This window comes from Esox lucius, chromosome 6 (genome assembly GCF_011004845.1).
Source record: "Esox lucius isolate fEsoLuc1 chromosome 6, fEsoLuc1.pri, whole genome shotgun sequence".
NCBI lineage: Eukaryota > Metazoa > Chordata > Actinopteri > Esociformes > Esocidae > Esox > Esox lucius.
This window is the reverse complement of record NC_047574.1, coordinates 24,012,267-24,028,247: the sequence shown is the minus strand read 5'-3', so window position 1 is coordinate 24,028,247 and position 15,981 is coordinate 24,012,267. Positions and strand designations below refer to the sequence as shown.

General features: G+C 40.1%; 1 protein-coding gene across 1 annotated transcript; it reads left to right on the top strand.

Annotated features, from left to right (window-relative positions):
- Positions 1–38: 38 nt before the first annotated feature.
- Positions 39–15,955, top strand: rab1ab (RAB1A, member RAS oncogene family b). Its single transcript, XM_010863913.5, has 6 exons — positions 39–480; positions 11,645–11,717; positions 12,323–12,418; positions 13,623–13,718; positions 14,355–14,486; positions 14,715–15,955. Exons 1-6 carry the CDS (start codon positions 467–469, stop codon positions 14,910–14,912), a joined length of 609 nt encoding a protein of 202 aa, XP_010862215.1. The 5' UTR covers positions 39–466; the 3' UTR covers positions 14,913–15,955.
- Positions 15,956–15,981: the final 26 nt, after the last annotated feature.

Genomic DNA, 15,981 nt, shown 5'->3' with positions numbered 1-15,981 from the left:
ACGCAAACATTTTGCCACGTTTCACTAATGACGTAATCGTTACACATTAGCTTTGACAGCAAATTGAAGGAGCAAGTGAGCTGTTGGCGTTGACCAGACTAGTTTCCTACGTTGTCAGCAGGGTACTGTAGTCATATTTTGTACGTCAGAACATACTCGACATTTTTGACGACCATAAGGAACAAACTACGATTTCAGAGAATCGATGAACTCCCTCAATTCGCTGTAAAACGTTATCGGTTTCCTGGTTGGTACTAGCGCAGCCATTTTGGGTTTCAAGACAACCACAGTCAGTATCCCTGGTTGTGAGCAATAGCTACGATTAGATTAAGTAGTACTTACTTTTCCCAGCTAGCTAGTTACATTTCATCTGAAGGCGTTCAATAGTTAAGTGATTAGATACATTTAGAGAGTGTAAGGGAGTGTCGTTTTAAAAGAAGAGGGGATTTACGGTGACGAATCCACGATGAATCCCGAATAGTAAGTAACGTGACTTGCTAGCCTTTATGTTAGCAAGCTAACCTGCTACTGTGTTGTGTCTGTGTTCTTTTATATCAATGCAAGCTAGCTACTGTAACGTCTGTTGAACTTGAGGGTATTCAGTAGTGTATTAACGTATCACCAATGTCATTACCTAACGTTTATATATTGGTAATATTAACAACTGTAGTTGGGTAGTTATCCAACCTTTACTGTAGTTGTGAGTTACTGTTCACTGGGTGTTAATTAACCTTGCTTCAACGTAAATTGAAGTAACAACGTCAGCTGAATAGCTGTTTTTTCGGGTAACGTCTTACTGTAACTGCTGTTGTCAAGTGGGAGTGATTGGTTGCCTGACAATACCACTAATTTAATAAGTTTGGTAGATACAGTAACGACCGTAACATGTCATTGTATATGGCTAACGTTAGCTACGTTGCTAGTGTGGTTGACTGTCAAGATTGTTAAGCAAGCTAGTAGTACAGTACTGTAATAGTTAACGTTAAAATCACCCGAACGTGTTTTTACGACCTTAGTTAATGTGGTATTTACCCTAAAAGCGATTAACTTGGTAGTTTGATTGCTAACTACTTTCTAGCCATACAAAATGGTAACTGTCTGTGTAGCTATTTAGGCAATTGAAAAATTCCAGCTAGCTAACTAGTGAATGTAGCATTGTGATTGACTGTTACTGAAGCTGGCTACTGAAGTACTGTACTGTAAGCAGCTAGCTAGTAAATAGGATCTGTGTTGGAGGATGTGCCAGGAATAGACATGTTCGGTAAAATAACGAATCAACTAACATATGTTGACAGCTGGGACGTTTTATTATTCTACGTATTGTATTCCCAAATGAGATGCGGCAGGTTTTAGTGATAATTATATTGACATGTAGATAACAACACATTTCAGATCAGTTTAATTGATTTGTTTACAAGCGATTATCTGTTTTAGGGTATTACATGTTTTCATGGTAGCGAGGGAGTTCTTCAAGAGAAGCCTAACTAAGAAAAAGCACAGGATAACTTGGAATCTGTGTCATCCCCTTTCTAGCTACATCTAGAGTCAGTCATGTGTAGGTCACATGCCATAATGACATGACTCTTTCAACACAGGGCTGTTGAGCAATTTACTGGTTTCTGGCAATTACCTTTCCGACTAATCTGTAGGCTATTCCGTCCTTTTAGAGTCAGGATGAAATTGTACTTTTTAAATGGGATTTCTTTCTTTGAGACAGTGCTGGTATGTATTGTAACAGTTGTCTCCAGGGTGTCTTGAAAGCTAACAGTGTTGTATGAGTACATTGCATAATATACATACATACCTGGAAAGTGGACTTTACAGCAACCTATTTTATGTATTAGCTAACCTCTTAATCACTTCATCTCACAGTTTTTATGTTATTGTAGTTTAGCCTGATTGCCCCTTGCTCTCCAAATTCGCTTTGGGTTGATGTGCTAAGGGGGGAGATCATTGTTTATCAGAGGGAGATGTCATTTCATTTCCATTCCCTCCCATTATTGTCCCTAAAACTAAGGCCTACCTCGCCTCAGCATTTTTTGTTGCACTATAAAGTCCTTACATTAATTAGTCATGTCATCCATCCAACCCTAACATGCTTATGCACTCAATGCACCAGGTAACCTAGACAAATGGCTCTTTGGGCTTCTGAGTTCCCAGTTTCTGTACTCAAGTTAGGTTTATAAAATACATTCACAAACAGTAAGATATAATGGTCAAGGTAGTAAAGTGCTTGTGTTCCTTGTTCCAAAATCTAATACTGCAGTAATAAAGAATATAAAAGACCAATATCAACAGTTTCAATAGGTAACATACAAGAGAATGAAGGGATTGGAGGTTATTTTCTAAATACACTGTGTGTACTTTCTTATTCACACCTGCTCATTAATGCAAACAGCGAATCATGTGGCTGCAACTCAATAAATAAAGCATGCAGACATGGTGAAGACATTTAGTGCTGGACATTTGACCGGCAGGATCATCATTTAACAGACATCTGACACATTTGCTGGTCATCCATGTGTTTGGGTTATTAGTGTGTCCCTATGATTCTTAGAATGGGTGTAAAATAATCACAATTATTCCATGGTAATTCATTTTAACCCAAGAGGAATTAGCCTGCGTAGTTGTAATAAAGTTAAATAAAAATGTGTACCCGAAACCTTGTGCCTCTTTAGTATTTCAAGTTATCCCACCACTCACAAGATTCTGTATGGCCGCATGAGTGCTTTTCTGTGAATTCATTCTGCATTTAGACATCATTGTCTCTTTTCTGGAGTGTTTTTTAAAACAATTTGCGAATGACATCATGTCTAGACAAAGGCGTAGTTATTTTTATCAACCCACTTTTCTGATTTGTTTTCATGTTAATAATTAGCTTGACCCGTAGGCCACAATTAATTGTACAGCATTGTTAATATGCATTTTTCACTCACTAGACCAGCACATTTTCTCTATACTCTTGTTTGCAGAATTAAATTGAATGTTAGAATGTTTTCTAATAAATTAGGATCTGTGGGTGTTTGTACATGTGTATGGTCGAATGTGTACTGTGTATGTGACTTCAAGGCGTCAACTGTTAAGTGCGTGCGTGCGTGTGGTTACACCCATTTGAGAAGCGTTTAGGTAGTTTGTTTGTGGGAGAGGACATCCTGCCTAACCCAAGTTGTATCTCCTCTGCTTGAGCTGGCCATCCACAGATGTTAGGGCTGGTCGGACACTGACACACCCCTGGACCTCTAGTAGAGATGAAGGCATCTCATCCACAGATGTTAGGGCTGGTCTGACACTGACACACCCCTGGACCTCTAGTAGAGATGAAGGCATCTCATCCACAGATGTTAGGGCTGGTCTGACACTGACACACCCCTGGACCTCTAGTAGAGATGAAGGCATCTCATCCACAGATGTTAGGGCTGGTCTGACACTGACACACCCCTGGACCTCTAGTAGAGATGAAGGCATCTCATCCACAGATGTTAGGGCTGGTCTGACCCTGACACACCCCTGGACCTCTAGTAGAGATGAAGGCATCTCATCCACAGATGTTAGGGCTGGTCTGACCCTGACACACCCCTGGACCTCTAGTAGAGATGAAGGCATCTCATCCACAGATGTTAGGGCTGGTCGGACACTGACACACCCCTGGACCTCTAGTAGAGATGAAGGCATCTCATCCACAGATGTTAGGGCTGGTCTGACACTGACACTCGTTGACCTCTAGTAGAGATGAAGGCATCTCATCCACAGATGTTAGGGCTGGTCTGACACTGACACTCGTTGACCTCTAGTAGGGATGATCGTGCAGTGTGAAGGGTAGGCTATGTCATGAAGCTTGTGCCTCGAGCAGTGATGGTCCACAAACCACTGGTAACCGACATATCTTTAGATGTCAATAACTGATGTAGTGACCCACTTTATTGCCAGATATATGGTTCCCCTGTATTCAGTGGAAAGCCTCATGTAAAAAACCTGCTTAATAAAATCGATGACAAATATCAGTTACCTAACTGCAAGCATTTTGCAAAGGAAGCAGTGCAACAACTATTGTGTTGCTTAACCTGATAGTCACCAATATGCTTGCAAATGTTTCATACTTTACAACTACATACTGATATGGTTAAATTAATAACACAAATGCAGAAATTGCTGCGTTTTCATTGTGTGAAATTGGCAGTATTGATAGATTGAATGCCATGGAGTGTGTTTTTGTATGTCATGTTTTAGTTTCATTGAAAAATGTTGGACAGAAACAAAGTATGATTCAATCCAACCTATAACATAAATCACTGACTGGGTGAGATGTCGGGTCCTGTAGGTGTTTGCTGTAGACTGCTGTGGTCTTGCATGGCCAGTAAGTTGTACTTCTAGCCTGTCTCAAAGCCTCATTGTTGTCCTAATGAAGAGGGCCTGACTGAATTCTATTACAATGGGAGAGAAGAGGGATGGAAAAGGACTGGGAGGAAGGAAGTAAGCTTGCCTCAGAACCTTTTAAGCTCAGGTTAGACCAGACTAGGTTATTTCAAGACTGCTGTCTTAACTTTGCCTGAGTTAGAGGGAGTGGAGGGTCCGAGCTGGGGTTCTCGATGAATTTCCCTCTGCTGTGGAATTTCTTAATCATCTTACTGGAGTTTCCTTACCCCTCTGTATGTAGCCTAGGTGTGAGGCCCAGTGCATGGCCTGTTAAATGAACAACCTACAGAAAATAGGGGTTTGAGAGGTTGTGTGTCTGCCAGACTGCCTCAGTTAGAGCTTTACATTAGAATACACAATAGCAGCCGCTGATTAGGGTTTGTCTTTAGCTTGTCTGACCTATCGTGATAGAAGCATTAACATAGCCTTATCAGATGATTGAGTGTGGGACAGAATATACTCAGCATATACTGTCAATGTGCAGCATTTTGTTGTTCTACCTCCATTGTAGTGGTGTTCCCATTGGGCATAACGTGGTGTGTATTTTAGTAGCCATTAATGGAGCAAGGGGTTGTTTTAATAGTTAGACCTGTAGTTTCTTGTGGTAAGATCAATGTTTGGCAAGGTCACATGCTTCACTGTTTTGGTGCTGGGTTACAAAAGCCTATATTTCACAGGAGGTCTAACAGTAGGGGGGTCAGCTGTGTTTAGCATGAACAGTAGACAGTTTCCTGACTATTTCCAAATGTAGAATCAGATTGAAAGTCCACACCCAACAACTTGTCTGAGGGTAGCTGAAAGGACCATGCATAAGTTTAGTCCTTTGAGAAGTTATCTCTCTGACAAAACACTGCTATTAGCAGCCTCCCTTCAATGCGAAGCATAAATGCCCTTTTAGCAGATTCTTTAGAATATGATGGTTACTGTGAAATGGCAAAATGCAACAATACAGTAAAAGCTGTGTACAGTATAAATGATGACACACTAACGCATCAATCAACTCCAGGGGGCTAATTAGCCAAGCGCTAGCGGCCTCGGGTGGTCCAGCAGTTTAAGATGATGCGTATATAGGGTTCTGTTTGTTCTAGATGTAGTGCACTGGTACTGCATGCCGTGTGAACGGGTCATTTACTATTTTTAGGTAATTCCCTAAAGGTCATTTCATTGCCTTATGTAAAGGTCCTTGTGCATTTGCCATACCAAACCAAGCAGTGATGCAGCTGATTGTGTATTAAGTATGTAGAATAATTCCAAAAGATTCAAAATTCAAAAAGATTTCACATCCATAATTACATACCTGTATACACTCACCTAAAGAATTATTAGGAACACCTGTTCAATTTCTCATTAATGCAATTATCTAATCAACCGATCACATGGCAGTTGCTTCAATGCATTTAGGGGTGTGGTCCTGGTCAAGACAATTTCCTGAACTCCAAACTGAATGTCAGAATGGGAAAGAAAGGTGATTTAAGCTATTTTGAGCGTGGCATGGTTGTTGGTGCCAGACGGGCCGGTCTGAGTATTTCACAATCTGCTCAGTTACTGGGATTTTCACGGTAGTCCTGTGGGCGAAAATGCCTTGTTGATGCTAGAGGTCAGAGGAGAATGGGCCGACTGATTCAAGCTGATAGAAGAGCAACTTTGACTGGAATAACCACTTGTTACAACCAAGGTATGCAGCAAAGCGTTTGTGAAGCACCAACACGCACAACCTTGAGGCGGATGGGCTACAACAGCAGAAGACCCCACCGGGTACCACTCATCCCCACTACAAATAGGAAAAAGAGGCTACAATTTGCACGAGCTCACCAAAATTGGAAAGTTGAAGACTGGAAGAATGTTGCCTGGTCTGATGAGTCTCGATTTCTTTTGAGACATTCAGATGGTAGAGTCAGAATTTGGCGTAAACAGAATGAGAACATGGATCCATCATGCCTTGTTTCCACTGTGCAGGCTGCTGCTGGTGGTGGTGTAATGGTGTGGGGGATGTTTTCTTGGCACACTTTAGGCCCCTTAGTGCCAATGGGGCATTGTTTAAATGCCACGGCCTAACTGAGCATTGTTTCTGACCATGTCCATCCCTTTATGACCACCATGTACCCATACTCTGATGTCTGATGGCTACTTCCAGCAGGATAATGCACCATGTCACAAAACTCGAATCATTTCAAATTGGTTTCTTGAACATGACAATGAGTTCACTGTACTGAAATGTCCCCCACAGTCACCAGACCTCAACCCAATATAGGATCTTTGGGATGTGGTGGAACGGGAGCTTCGTGCCCTGGATGTGCATCCCACAAATCTCCATCAACTGCAAGATGCTATCCTATCAATAACATTTCTAAAGAATGCTTTCAGCACCTTGTTGAATCAATGCCACGTAGAATTAAGGCAGTTCTCAAAGCGAAAGGGGGTCAAACACAGTATTAGTATGGTGTTCCTAATAATCCTTTAGGTGAGTGTAGTATCTGTATACTAACGATCAGGGACCCCTGATTCCCATGCTTATTTATACTACATACAATTTGAAAAAACATTACCATAATATATCAATAACATTTTTGATTCATACCAGCAATGGAAAATGTCTTGCTGTGTGCTTTGTGATTTGGCCAGACCACTGACTGGCCCATGGTCGTATGTCATAGCTGACATTTAGTTGTAGTTTTAATCATAATTAAGCATTGTTCATTTTGGCATGAAGTTGTCCAAAAACTGAGGAAAATTTTATATTTACATTCTCATGTTCAACTTTATCTGCACTGTTTAATTACATGTATTTTTTTAACACTACCTGCATGAGGCAAATATAACATCATATCTAAATAGTTGCAATGGAGAACGGGCAGCGCTCAATTAAACTAAGCTTCTTAGAGAAGACAGACAGGCCTAGTGAGTTGGTAGTGTATTCAGTTTAACATAGAGTAGTAAGCTTGTGTCAGTCACAGTGTAGTCCTTACCTCTTTATATTCCATTCATTCAGACTGAGAGAGTATCACATGAGCACTGAAACATTAACCTCCCCCACTGACGTCTTTCCTGTGATGGTTTTGCTGATCCTGCACAGCTCAGCGTGAATGCAGTACGGGAGAGTACAGTTGTCCTCATAAGTTTGCATACCCTGGCAGAAATTATGAAATTCTGGTATAGATTTAGAAAATATGACTGATCATGCAATAAACTGTCTTTTATTTAAGGATAGTGATCATATGAAGCCATTTATCACATAGTTGTTTGGCTCCTTATTAAATCATAATGATAATAGAAATCACCCAAATGGCCCTGATCAAAAGTTTACATACCCTTGAATGTTTGGCCTTGTTACAGACACAAGGTGACACACAAAGGTGAAAATGGCAATTAAAGGTGAATTTCCCACAACTGTGGCTTTTTATTGCAATTAATGTCTGTGTATAGTCAATGAGTATGTTAGCACCCGTGGCTGCACTGAGCAGGCTAGATACTGAGCCATGGGGAGCAGAAAATAACTGTCAACAAACCTGCATAGCAAAGTAATGGAACGTTATAAAGATGGAAAAGGATATAAATAGAGATCCAATGCCTTGCAAATGCCAGTCAGTACTGTTCAATCCCTTATTAAAAAGTGGAAAATTCAGGGATCTCTTGACACCAAGCCAAGGTCAGGTAGACCAAGAAAGATTTCAGCCAAAACTGAATCCCTTAGGGTGAGAAGCTCGGTCACCCGGGAGGAGCTCAGAGTAGAGCCGCTGCTCCTCCACATCGAGAGGGGTCAGCTGAGGTGGCTTGGGCATCTGTTTTCGGATGCCTCCGGAACGCCTTCCTGGGAAGGTGTTCCAGTCCCGTCCCACCGGGAGGAGACCCCGGGGAAGACCTAGGACACGCTGGAGGGACTATGTCTCCCGGCTGGCATGGGAACGCCTCGTTGTCCCCCCGGAAGAGCTGGAGGAAGTGTCTGGGGAGAGGGAAGTCTGGGCATCTCTGCTTAGACTGCTGCCCCCGCGACCCGGCCCCGGATGAAGCGGAAGAAGATGTATGTATGGATGGATGGATGGATGGTTACAGCAGAAACAGGTGAAGGTTCTGGAGTGGCCATCACAGTCTCCTGACCTTAATATCATCGAGCCACTCTGGGGAGATCTCAAACGTGCAGTTCATGCAAGACAACCAAAGACTTTGCATGACCTGGAGGCATTTTGCCATGATGAATGGGCAGCTATACTACCTGCAAGAATTTGGGGCCTCATAGACAACTATTACAAAAGACTGCACACTGTCATTGATGCTAAAGGGGGCAATATACAGTATTAAGAACTAAGGGTATGTAGACTTTTGAACAGGGGTCTGTTCATTTTTTTCTTTGTTGCAATTTTGTTATAGGGTTGCACGAAATTGGAAATAACTTTGTGATATTTTGTTTTTCTGCGATACATATTGCGATATGAAATACAGGATGTCTTCAGAAAGAGCTTTGGCTATCATCCTGATGTTCTCACTTGTATGATCCTCTGGGAAAATGCTGTTTGCAAACAGCGACTTTTCAGGTGGAAGTCCTCATTAAATATAGGGCTCCGTTGTCCGGCTGGACCACAAATCTGTTGTTGCTCTATAAAATTCCACTTGTGACAGCTCCTTTTCAACTTGTGCCTTGCATTTCTCGTACAGCTCTGGGATGGCAACTTGAGAAAAATTGTTGCGTGTTGGCATTACATACCGCTTGTCAAGCAACTGGATCATGTTTTTAAAACCCTCTTTGATAACCGTGTTTATTGGTACCATGTCTTTGGCGACGTGAAATGTTATTGAGTCTGGGATTTCTCTCTGCCGTTTGGAACCTTTCTCGTATGGTGTAATACTGGCAAATAAATCCGAAATAGATTTTTGCTTTAGATGGCATTGAGATGCTTTGCAATCATCATACGAAGATTTGTGGTGCCGCCTTAAAAGATCGAACAAATTGGTCGTGTTGTGGCAACAGTTGCAAGGCACTCTCAACAAAGTACCTGTTTTTGGTCACCATTATCCTGTGTGTAGCAGCAACGAACCATGTTTAAAATAATAATAATAAATAATATACCGTGTATCCAATAACCCATAAATCAGAGTAAATTACCTTATATCAGACAGATATAATGCTGGTTTTCCATTTGAAAAAAATCTATATTGTGGACTGATATATGTATACCTTACTAAATCACACGTCCTGCGATGTGACTTTCGGATGAATACATCAATGTCAATGCTGAAACGGTATATTGTGCAGCCCGGGTCTGTTATATGATGGTGCCATTCTCTTATGACCTACAGTTGAATGTGAATCCCATAAGAAATAAGACATGTTTTGCCTGCTCAGTCATGTTATCTTTACAAATGGTACATATATTACCAATTCTCCAAGGGTATGCAAACTTTTGAGCACAACTGTATACGCTTATAACTATTTTGGTTGGACACAGTCGTGAGTTAGCCTGGTTTCAACTAGATTTTTGTGTCAAGTGGAGTCATTGCTAGAGGACAACGAACCGGAAGTTACATAACGATTAGGGCATTCGTACCTGGTAATCCCCCCAAAAAAGTATTCAAATATATGAAATGCATATTTTTCATCAAGATAAAATTAAAGATCAATCTTTCATTGGAAGGTTTGTGAATTAACTTGCACCATTTGTGGGATCAAAGTGGGATCTCAGTGGTAAGATGTATCCCTCGCCCAAGTTTTGTTAAATTCAGGCCTGTGATGAGATTTGTTGTTGTTAATGTACAGACAGATACAGTGCTTCTTGAAAGTATTCAGATCCTTTCACTTTCTCATTTTGTTGTGTTAGAGAATTCATTTATCATTGATTAAATGTTCTTTTTATGTCTACACACAGTATCCCATAATGGCAAAGCAATAAAAATAACATAATAGCTTGAATGCCAAGGGCTACTTCTGGTGACAAATGTGCTGCCGCTCATCCCCTGGCTAACCCTATCCCTGCCAAACCATCCCATGGTGGTGGGATCATCATGCAGTGTGGATGCTTCTCTGCAGTAGGGACTGGAAGACTAGTTGAGTTTAAATAAAGAATGAACAGTGCAAAATATATAGAGTTCCTTATATATAACTGGAGTAGAAATTCATTCTTCAGTATGACAGCAACCGAAATTGCACATCTAAGACAACCCTGGATGGGCTTCGGGACAGGTCTGTGAATGGCTTGAGAGGCCGAGTCAATGCTGAACTCTTATTGAACATCTATGAGGAGACCTGAAAAATGTACTCCCACTGACGCTCTCCAACCAATCAGACAGAGTTTGAGAGGACCTACAAGAAAGCGTGAGAATCTGCTTAAATCCAAGAGGGAAAAGCACCTGGAGGCATTCCCAATAAGATTTGACTGTGGTTGCTGCCACAGCATGTTTAGAAAGTACTGAATAAAAAGGTTTTAATTAACAGTAAATTAATAAAAACAATTCAAACCTGTTTTCATGTACTGTGTATAGAGGTGCAATAAGCAGTACCAATTATAAATTCTGTTTATAACAAAACAAAATGACTTCTAACAAAAAAGACTTCATTTCCTACTTGCTGTGGCTTTCATTTTTTTATTTGAGAGAAATATTTACTTGCAACTGTTGTCACAATAAGAACATTCTTGGCTGATACTGATTGGCAGATTGTGGTATATGAATACTGTCTATGTGATTTCTGTAGCTATGTATCCTGGCATGAATTAAAAATGTTGCCTCTAATGATGCTTCTAATTTCAGTAAATGCAAATTCAGTCATACAAAAGGTATATCATACAATGCCTGGATATAAATGTAGAGAATTAAGTTTTAGACTGTAATAGAGAAATAATTATAACAATAGGACACTCAAAATTGGACACTTCAGATGAAAGCGCAATCAGTTTTTTTTTATCACAATATTTAAAATGTAAATGATACTCACTACAAACTACACCAAACATTTTCACCTGTACAAAGATTTTTCAGGTCTTTCTGAAAGTCTGTTTTTAGGGTATGCCTAGATTTTGTCTTAGAAAAAAAATAAAGAAACACTAGACAGTTGGTGCATTAGTCTAAAAGTAGTCAAACTTTAATACATTTTGGATTAGGTTATCTTCTGAATCTGTAAAAATGTGTATATATACTGTTAGTCTTGTTTGGATGAAAGCATCTGCTAAATGGCTTTTGCTACTACTTTTTGTGGGTAATCTGGAATACTGTTGTTTAATACATCCGTCTTTTTTCTTCACAGTGACTATTTATTCAAGCTGCTTCTGATCGGTGATTCTGGTGTCGGAAAGTCTTGCCTTCTGCTCCGATTCGCAGTACGTGTCCTGTTGATTTTCTTCATTTTCATGTGCCTGAAATACATGTTTAAATGTGATGGTTTTTCTTTATTTCAAACAGAATTTTAGAATCACTTTAAATAAGGTCTGTGTTTTGTTTGGATTTACCATGGCTTGGTGTTTTGACAGGTGTTAATCTCTTCAGGATATGGTAACATTTGTAAACATATCTGCTTCAATTAACTACAGAAAATACCTCCTTATATATAGCCAAAAATTATCAAACCTGTCATATGGATATTTACACGGTTATCACAATGGTGAGGTGATCAAAGCCTACACGGAATACAGACCTTATTTGAAGTGGATCTAAATAAACATCTGTGGAAGAAATGACTGGTGTAAGAACCGAAAGAGAGACTTTTCCAGTTGTGCCACAATGTTTTATGGGGATTATGACTCAATATTTCAGTCAATAAATAATAATTATCATGTCATTATTAGTGCCCAGAATGTGGGCCTCAATTCAGCAGGTAAAGGCTGTCTGAGATGTTAAATGACTTGATCAATCAGTTAGTGAGCAGGGTATGACTGCTTGTTCATGGACATCCATGCCCTCACCAACTCCTCTCCTCAACCCCCAGGATGACACATACACAGAAAGCTACATCAGCACAATCGGAGTGGACTTCAAAATACGAACTATAGAATTAGACGGAAAGACCATTAAACTTCAAATCGTAAGTGCTTCCTGCTACATTACTTTATTTTCCTGTCTCTTTGGGAAAAGTAATGTATGGTATGTTTTATGGAGTGCACCAGTCCCATTCCTCCGGGATTTTCATTGGTGTTTTTAAAATTTCGTTGAAAAGAACATATTGTTTGAATGATTTGAGTGGAGGTTGAGTCAGATGGCAGTGTGTCGAGGTCTTAGGCCATGCATCTTTTATTATGTAGTATGAAATGTGAAACTCCAATCTGTACTAAAAATGATCAAGTTACAGTCCTATGAGAAGAGCTCTGTTTGATGTCTAAATGTTTCAATGTTTATTTGTCAATTGCACTGAACAACACTGCGTCATCCTGCACAATTACATTATTTTGACATGGCCCCCCGACAACTACGTAGTGAGAGTTAAGAAGAATATATAAGCAAAATATAGCCAGAATTTTTTTTTTTTATTATAATAAAATAAAGCTACAATATACAAAACCCTGTACGCTAGCAGCAGTGAAGAAAAAGACTACTGTAAACTAGTAGCAATCTGGGTAGCATTATTGAACATATGTGAAAATATGCTTTACTGTAGCCAGCACAAAATTTCAAATGTAGAGTTCTTTGAATGCCAGGATTTGTCTTTAATCGAGTAGTATTGGCTGCACATTGTTGAAGAGTTTTTTTTGGGGGGCCCATGTGTATTTGACCAGTGATCAGATGTGGTGACATGTTGCTCCAAAATGAATACATGGCCTGAATTAATGCTATTGAACATTAGATGACACATTGTCTGTGTGGATGACAGTATGTTCATTTGTTGCTCATACCATTTCATTGAATTCAACTATACTTTCTAAATTGTGTATATAAAGTTAATGGGTGTATATAAAGTGAATGGGTTTATATAAAGTGAATGGGTGTGTTCAAACTATTGAATGGTAATTTAATACAGTTCAGATACAACCCAATTGGAAATCTGCTTTTATACTGTTCACCAAATATCCCAAGGCACTTCTACATCAAGACTAACATGATTGTCTATAAAACTTTCCATTACTAATACCCTTCACTTATCTGTTGGTGAGAGTTGTAATTGTCTGGTTTGTCACAGTTGCTGAATGTGCAATGAAAGCACATCCATTGGGCATAAAGGGTGCTTGTGTGCTTGGCTGTCCCATGTTTGGTACTGATGCCTGAGGATCTATGCTTTGTTTTTGCCCTGACAGTGGGACACGGCGGGGCAGGAGAGGTTTCGCACCATCACATCCAGCTACTACAGGGGAGCCCATGGAATCATTGTAGTCTACGACGTCACAGACCAGGTCAGTCTGCTTCTTTAGGGCCCTTCTGTTCACCGTGGCCCTGCTTTTGGGATTTCTATCTTTTCTACAAACTCTCTTTTAAAAGGAGAATTTCAGCTTGTTAGATCTCATTTTCCCGTTATGCTGTACCATCGCCCTTTTTATTTTTTTTGGGGTCAGAGTTCCATTTCTGAGCTTCTTTGCTAGGATTAGTGAGCCTTGCTGGGGTGGTTCATGGACTTATCAAAAGCCCCACAGCACTGTGCTTTAAAACATTCCTGCAAGAAACAACAGTCATCTCATGTCATCTAGAGACTACACGCATCGATATCAAAATATTATTTTCACTGTTAATAGCATAAATATGTTTAAGTTAAACTGCATACTTCCTACTTTAAACTTTATTTGGTCTTTTGGTGTTATACAGTTTGAATTTATACTTTACGATTGTAATATTGGAAATGGACAAATCAGAACTTTGATCAGAAACATTTCTTGGTGGTGCTTGAACTTTAAAAGTAAGGGGGAAATGATATCTAGCATGAAATATCCCTTTTAATTGAAAGCGAAGTGGGTAGGTGAATTAGTTTTTTTGACAGACTAGCCTCAGAAGTATAATGCCTGTTAAGATGTTGAACTTGGTTTACTTTCTTCTAGGAGTCTTTCAACAATGTCAAACAGTGGCTACAGGAGATTGACCGCTATGCCAGTGAAAATGTCAACAAGCTGTTGGTAGGGAACAAGTGTGACTTGACAACAAAGAAAGTAGTGGATTACACAACAGCAAAGGTGAGGGCTCCAACAACAACTGGCCAACTGGCCGGAGCAGCAGAAATGCATGTTTCCTTTAACATAATCATCTAGAGCCTGTGATGACCCCAAACAATGTAATGTCTTTTAACAAGTTTGTTTGCAGTCCAATAAAAAAAGCCCTCCCAGCCCATTTGAGCTGTAAAGCTTGACAGTCCTATGAAGAATGCAGCAGCCAACCCAGTCTCTGTGTTCCTTTGTCTGCAGGAGTTTGCAGACTCCCTGGGCATCCCGTTTTTGGAAACCAGTGCCAAGAATGCCACTAACGTGGAGCAGGCCTTCATGACTATGGCTGCTGAGATCAAGAAAAGAATGGGCCCTGGGGCCACGACCGGAGGCAATGAGAAGTCCAACGTCAAGATCCAAAGTACGCCTGTCAAACCTGCCTCAGGGGGCTGCTGCTGAGAGAGAATCCCACCACTCACAAACACCTCTGGTCCCAACTCTGGCCTGTCAGTCCCTCCACCTGGTCCCATTGTCCACCATACCCAGCCTAACCGTACTAGAGAGAGAGGGGGTAGAGTCAGAGAGATTGTGTGTGTGTCTGTGTGTGTGTTAGAGTTATAACAATATCAAGTTGCCTGAATTTGTACTCTTAAGTACTGTAGCCGCACTACCAAAACAATACAATTTGCCCTGGTAAATAATAAGTAGTAGCAGTCAGATGGTCAGCCCCTCACTGGACCTTACAGATCCCACCCTGGAGTGGATTTACCCCCCGGAACCCCACAGAAACCACAAAAGTTGTTTGCCCAGTTAATACCCTCTGCGTGCATGTTCATAAAATAGTATATAAGTGTACGTGTGTGCGTGCGTGTGTGTGACTCTAACTTACTCTGTCTCACTGCATTCCTATTACAGGGTTGGTCTGTGGTCAAATTCATAGATTTCTTCTTTTTTTTTTTACTCTCTTCCCTGCTTCCTTTTCTTCTGTGTTGATGATTTTTCTGTTTGTATTGGCATGTGTAGATCTGTCCCTTTCAAAGGTGTTTATTCGCCAATTTGCGTGTCAGCCAACTGCACAAGTGTCTCACTGTCTTGCGAAAAATATATGTATATACATTATGTATATACTGTATATGTAAGATCTGATTTCCTAAATCTGTAGACTTCAGTTCATCCTCAGAGTAGTCTTGACTTAATCTCTGCATTACATGTCTGGCTGCAGACAACTGTCATTTTGTTGCACAACATGTAACATTTCAACTGAAAAATAAATATTGTACTTCCAGACTGTATGATACTGAAAGTATTATTCTTGGTGGAATATGTAGAAACATTTTGTTTTATTTGTTCTACATTTTATGGCAAATTATATTGTACCAGTAACTTAGGATCTGTTTGCAAATTGGCCATTATCTGTGGAATATCTCAGTAGAGAATTGCAAATATAAAACACTATGTTCTTTTTTTTTTTCATAATAAAGGCAACTGAAGTTTTAAAAAACGTAATTTCTCTAGCACTGTTTACTGT

Excerpts from the sequence above, each read along its gene's own strand:
- rab1ab (XM_010863913.5), top strand. Across the intron at positions 11,718-12,322 it reads GCCTTCTGCTCCGATTCGCA|GATGACACATACACAGAAAG; the intron begins GTACGTGTCCTG and ends CTCAACCCCCAG. Across the intron at positions 13,719-14,354 it reads TCTACGACGTCACAGACCAG|GAGTCTTTCAACAATGTCAA; the intron begins GTCAGTCTGCTT and ends ACTTTCTTCTAG.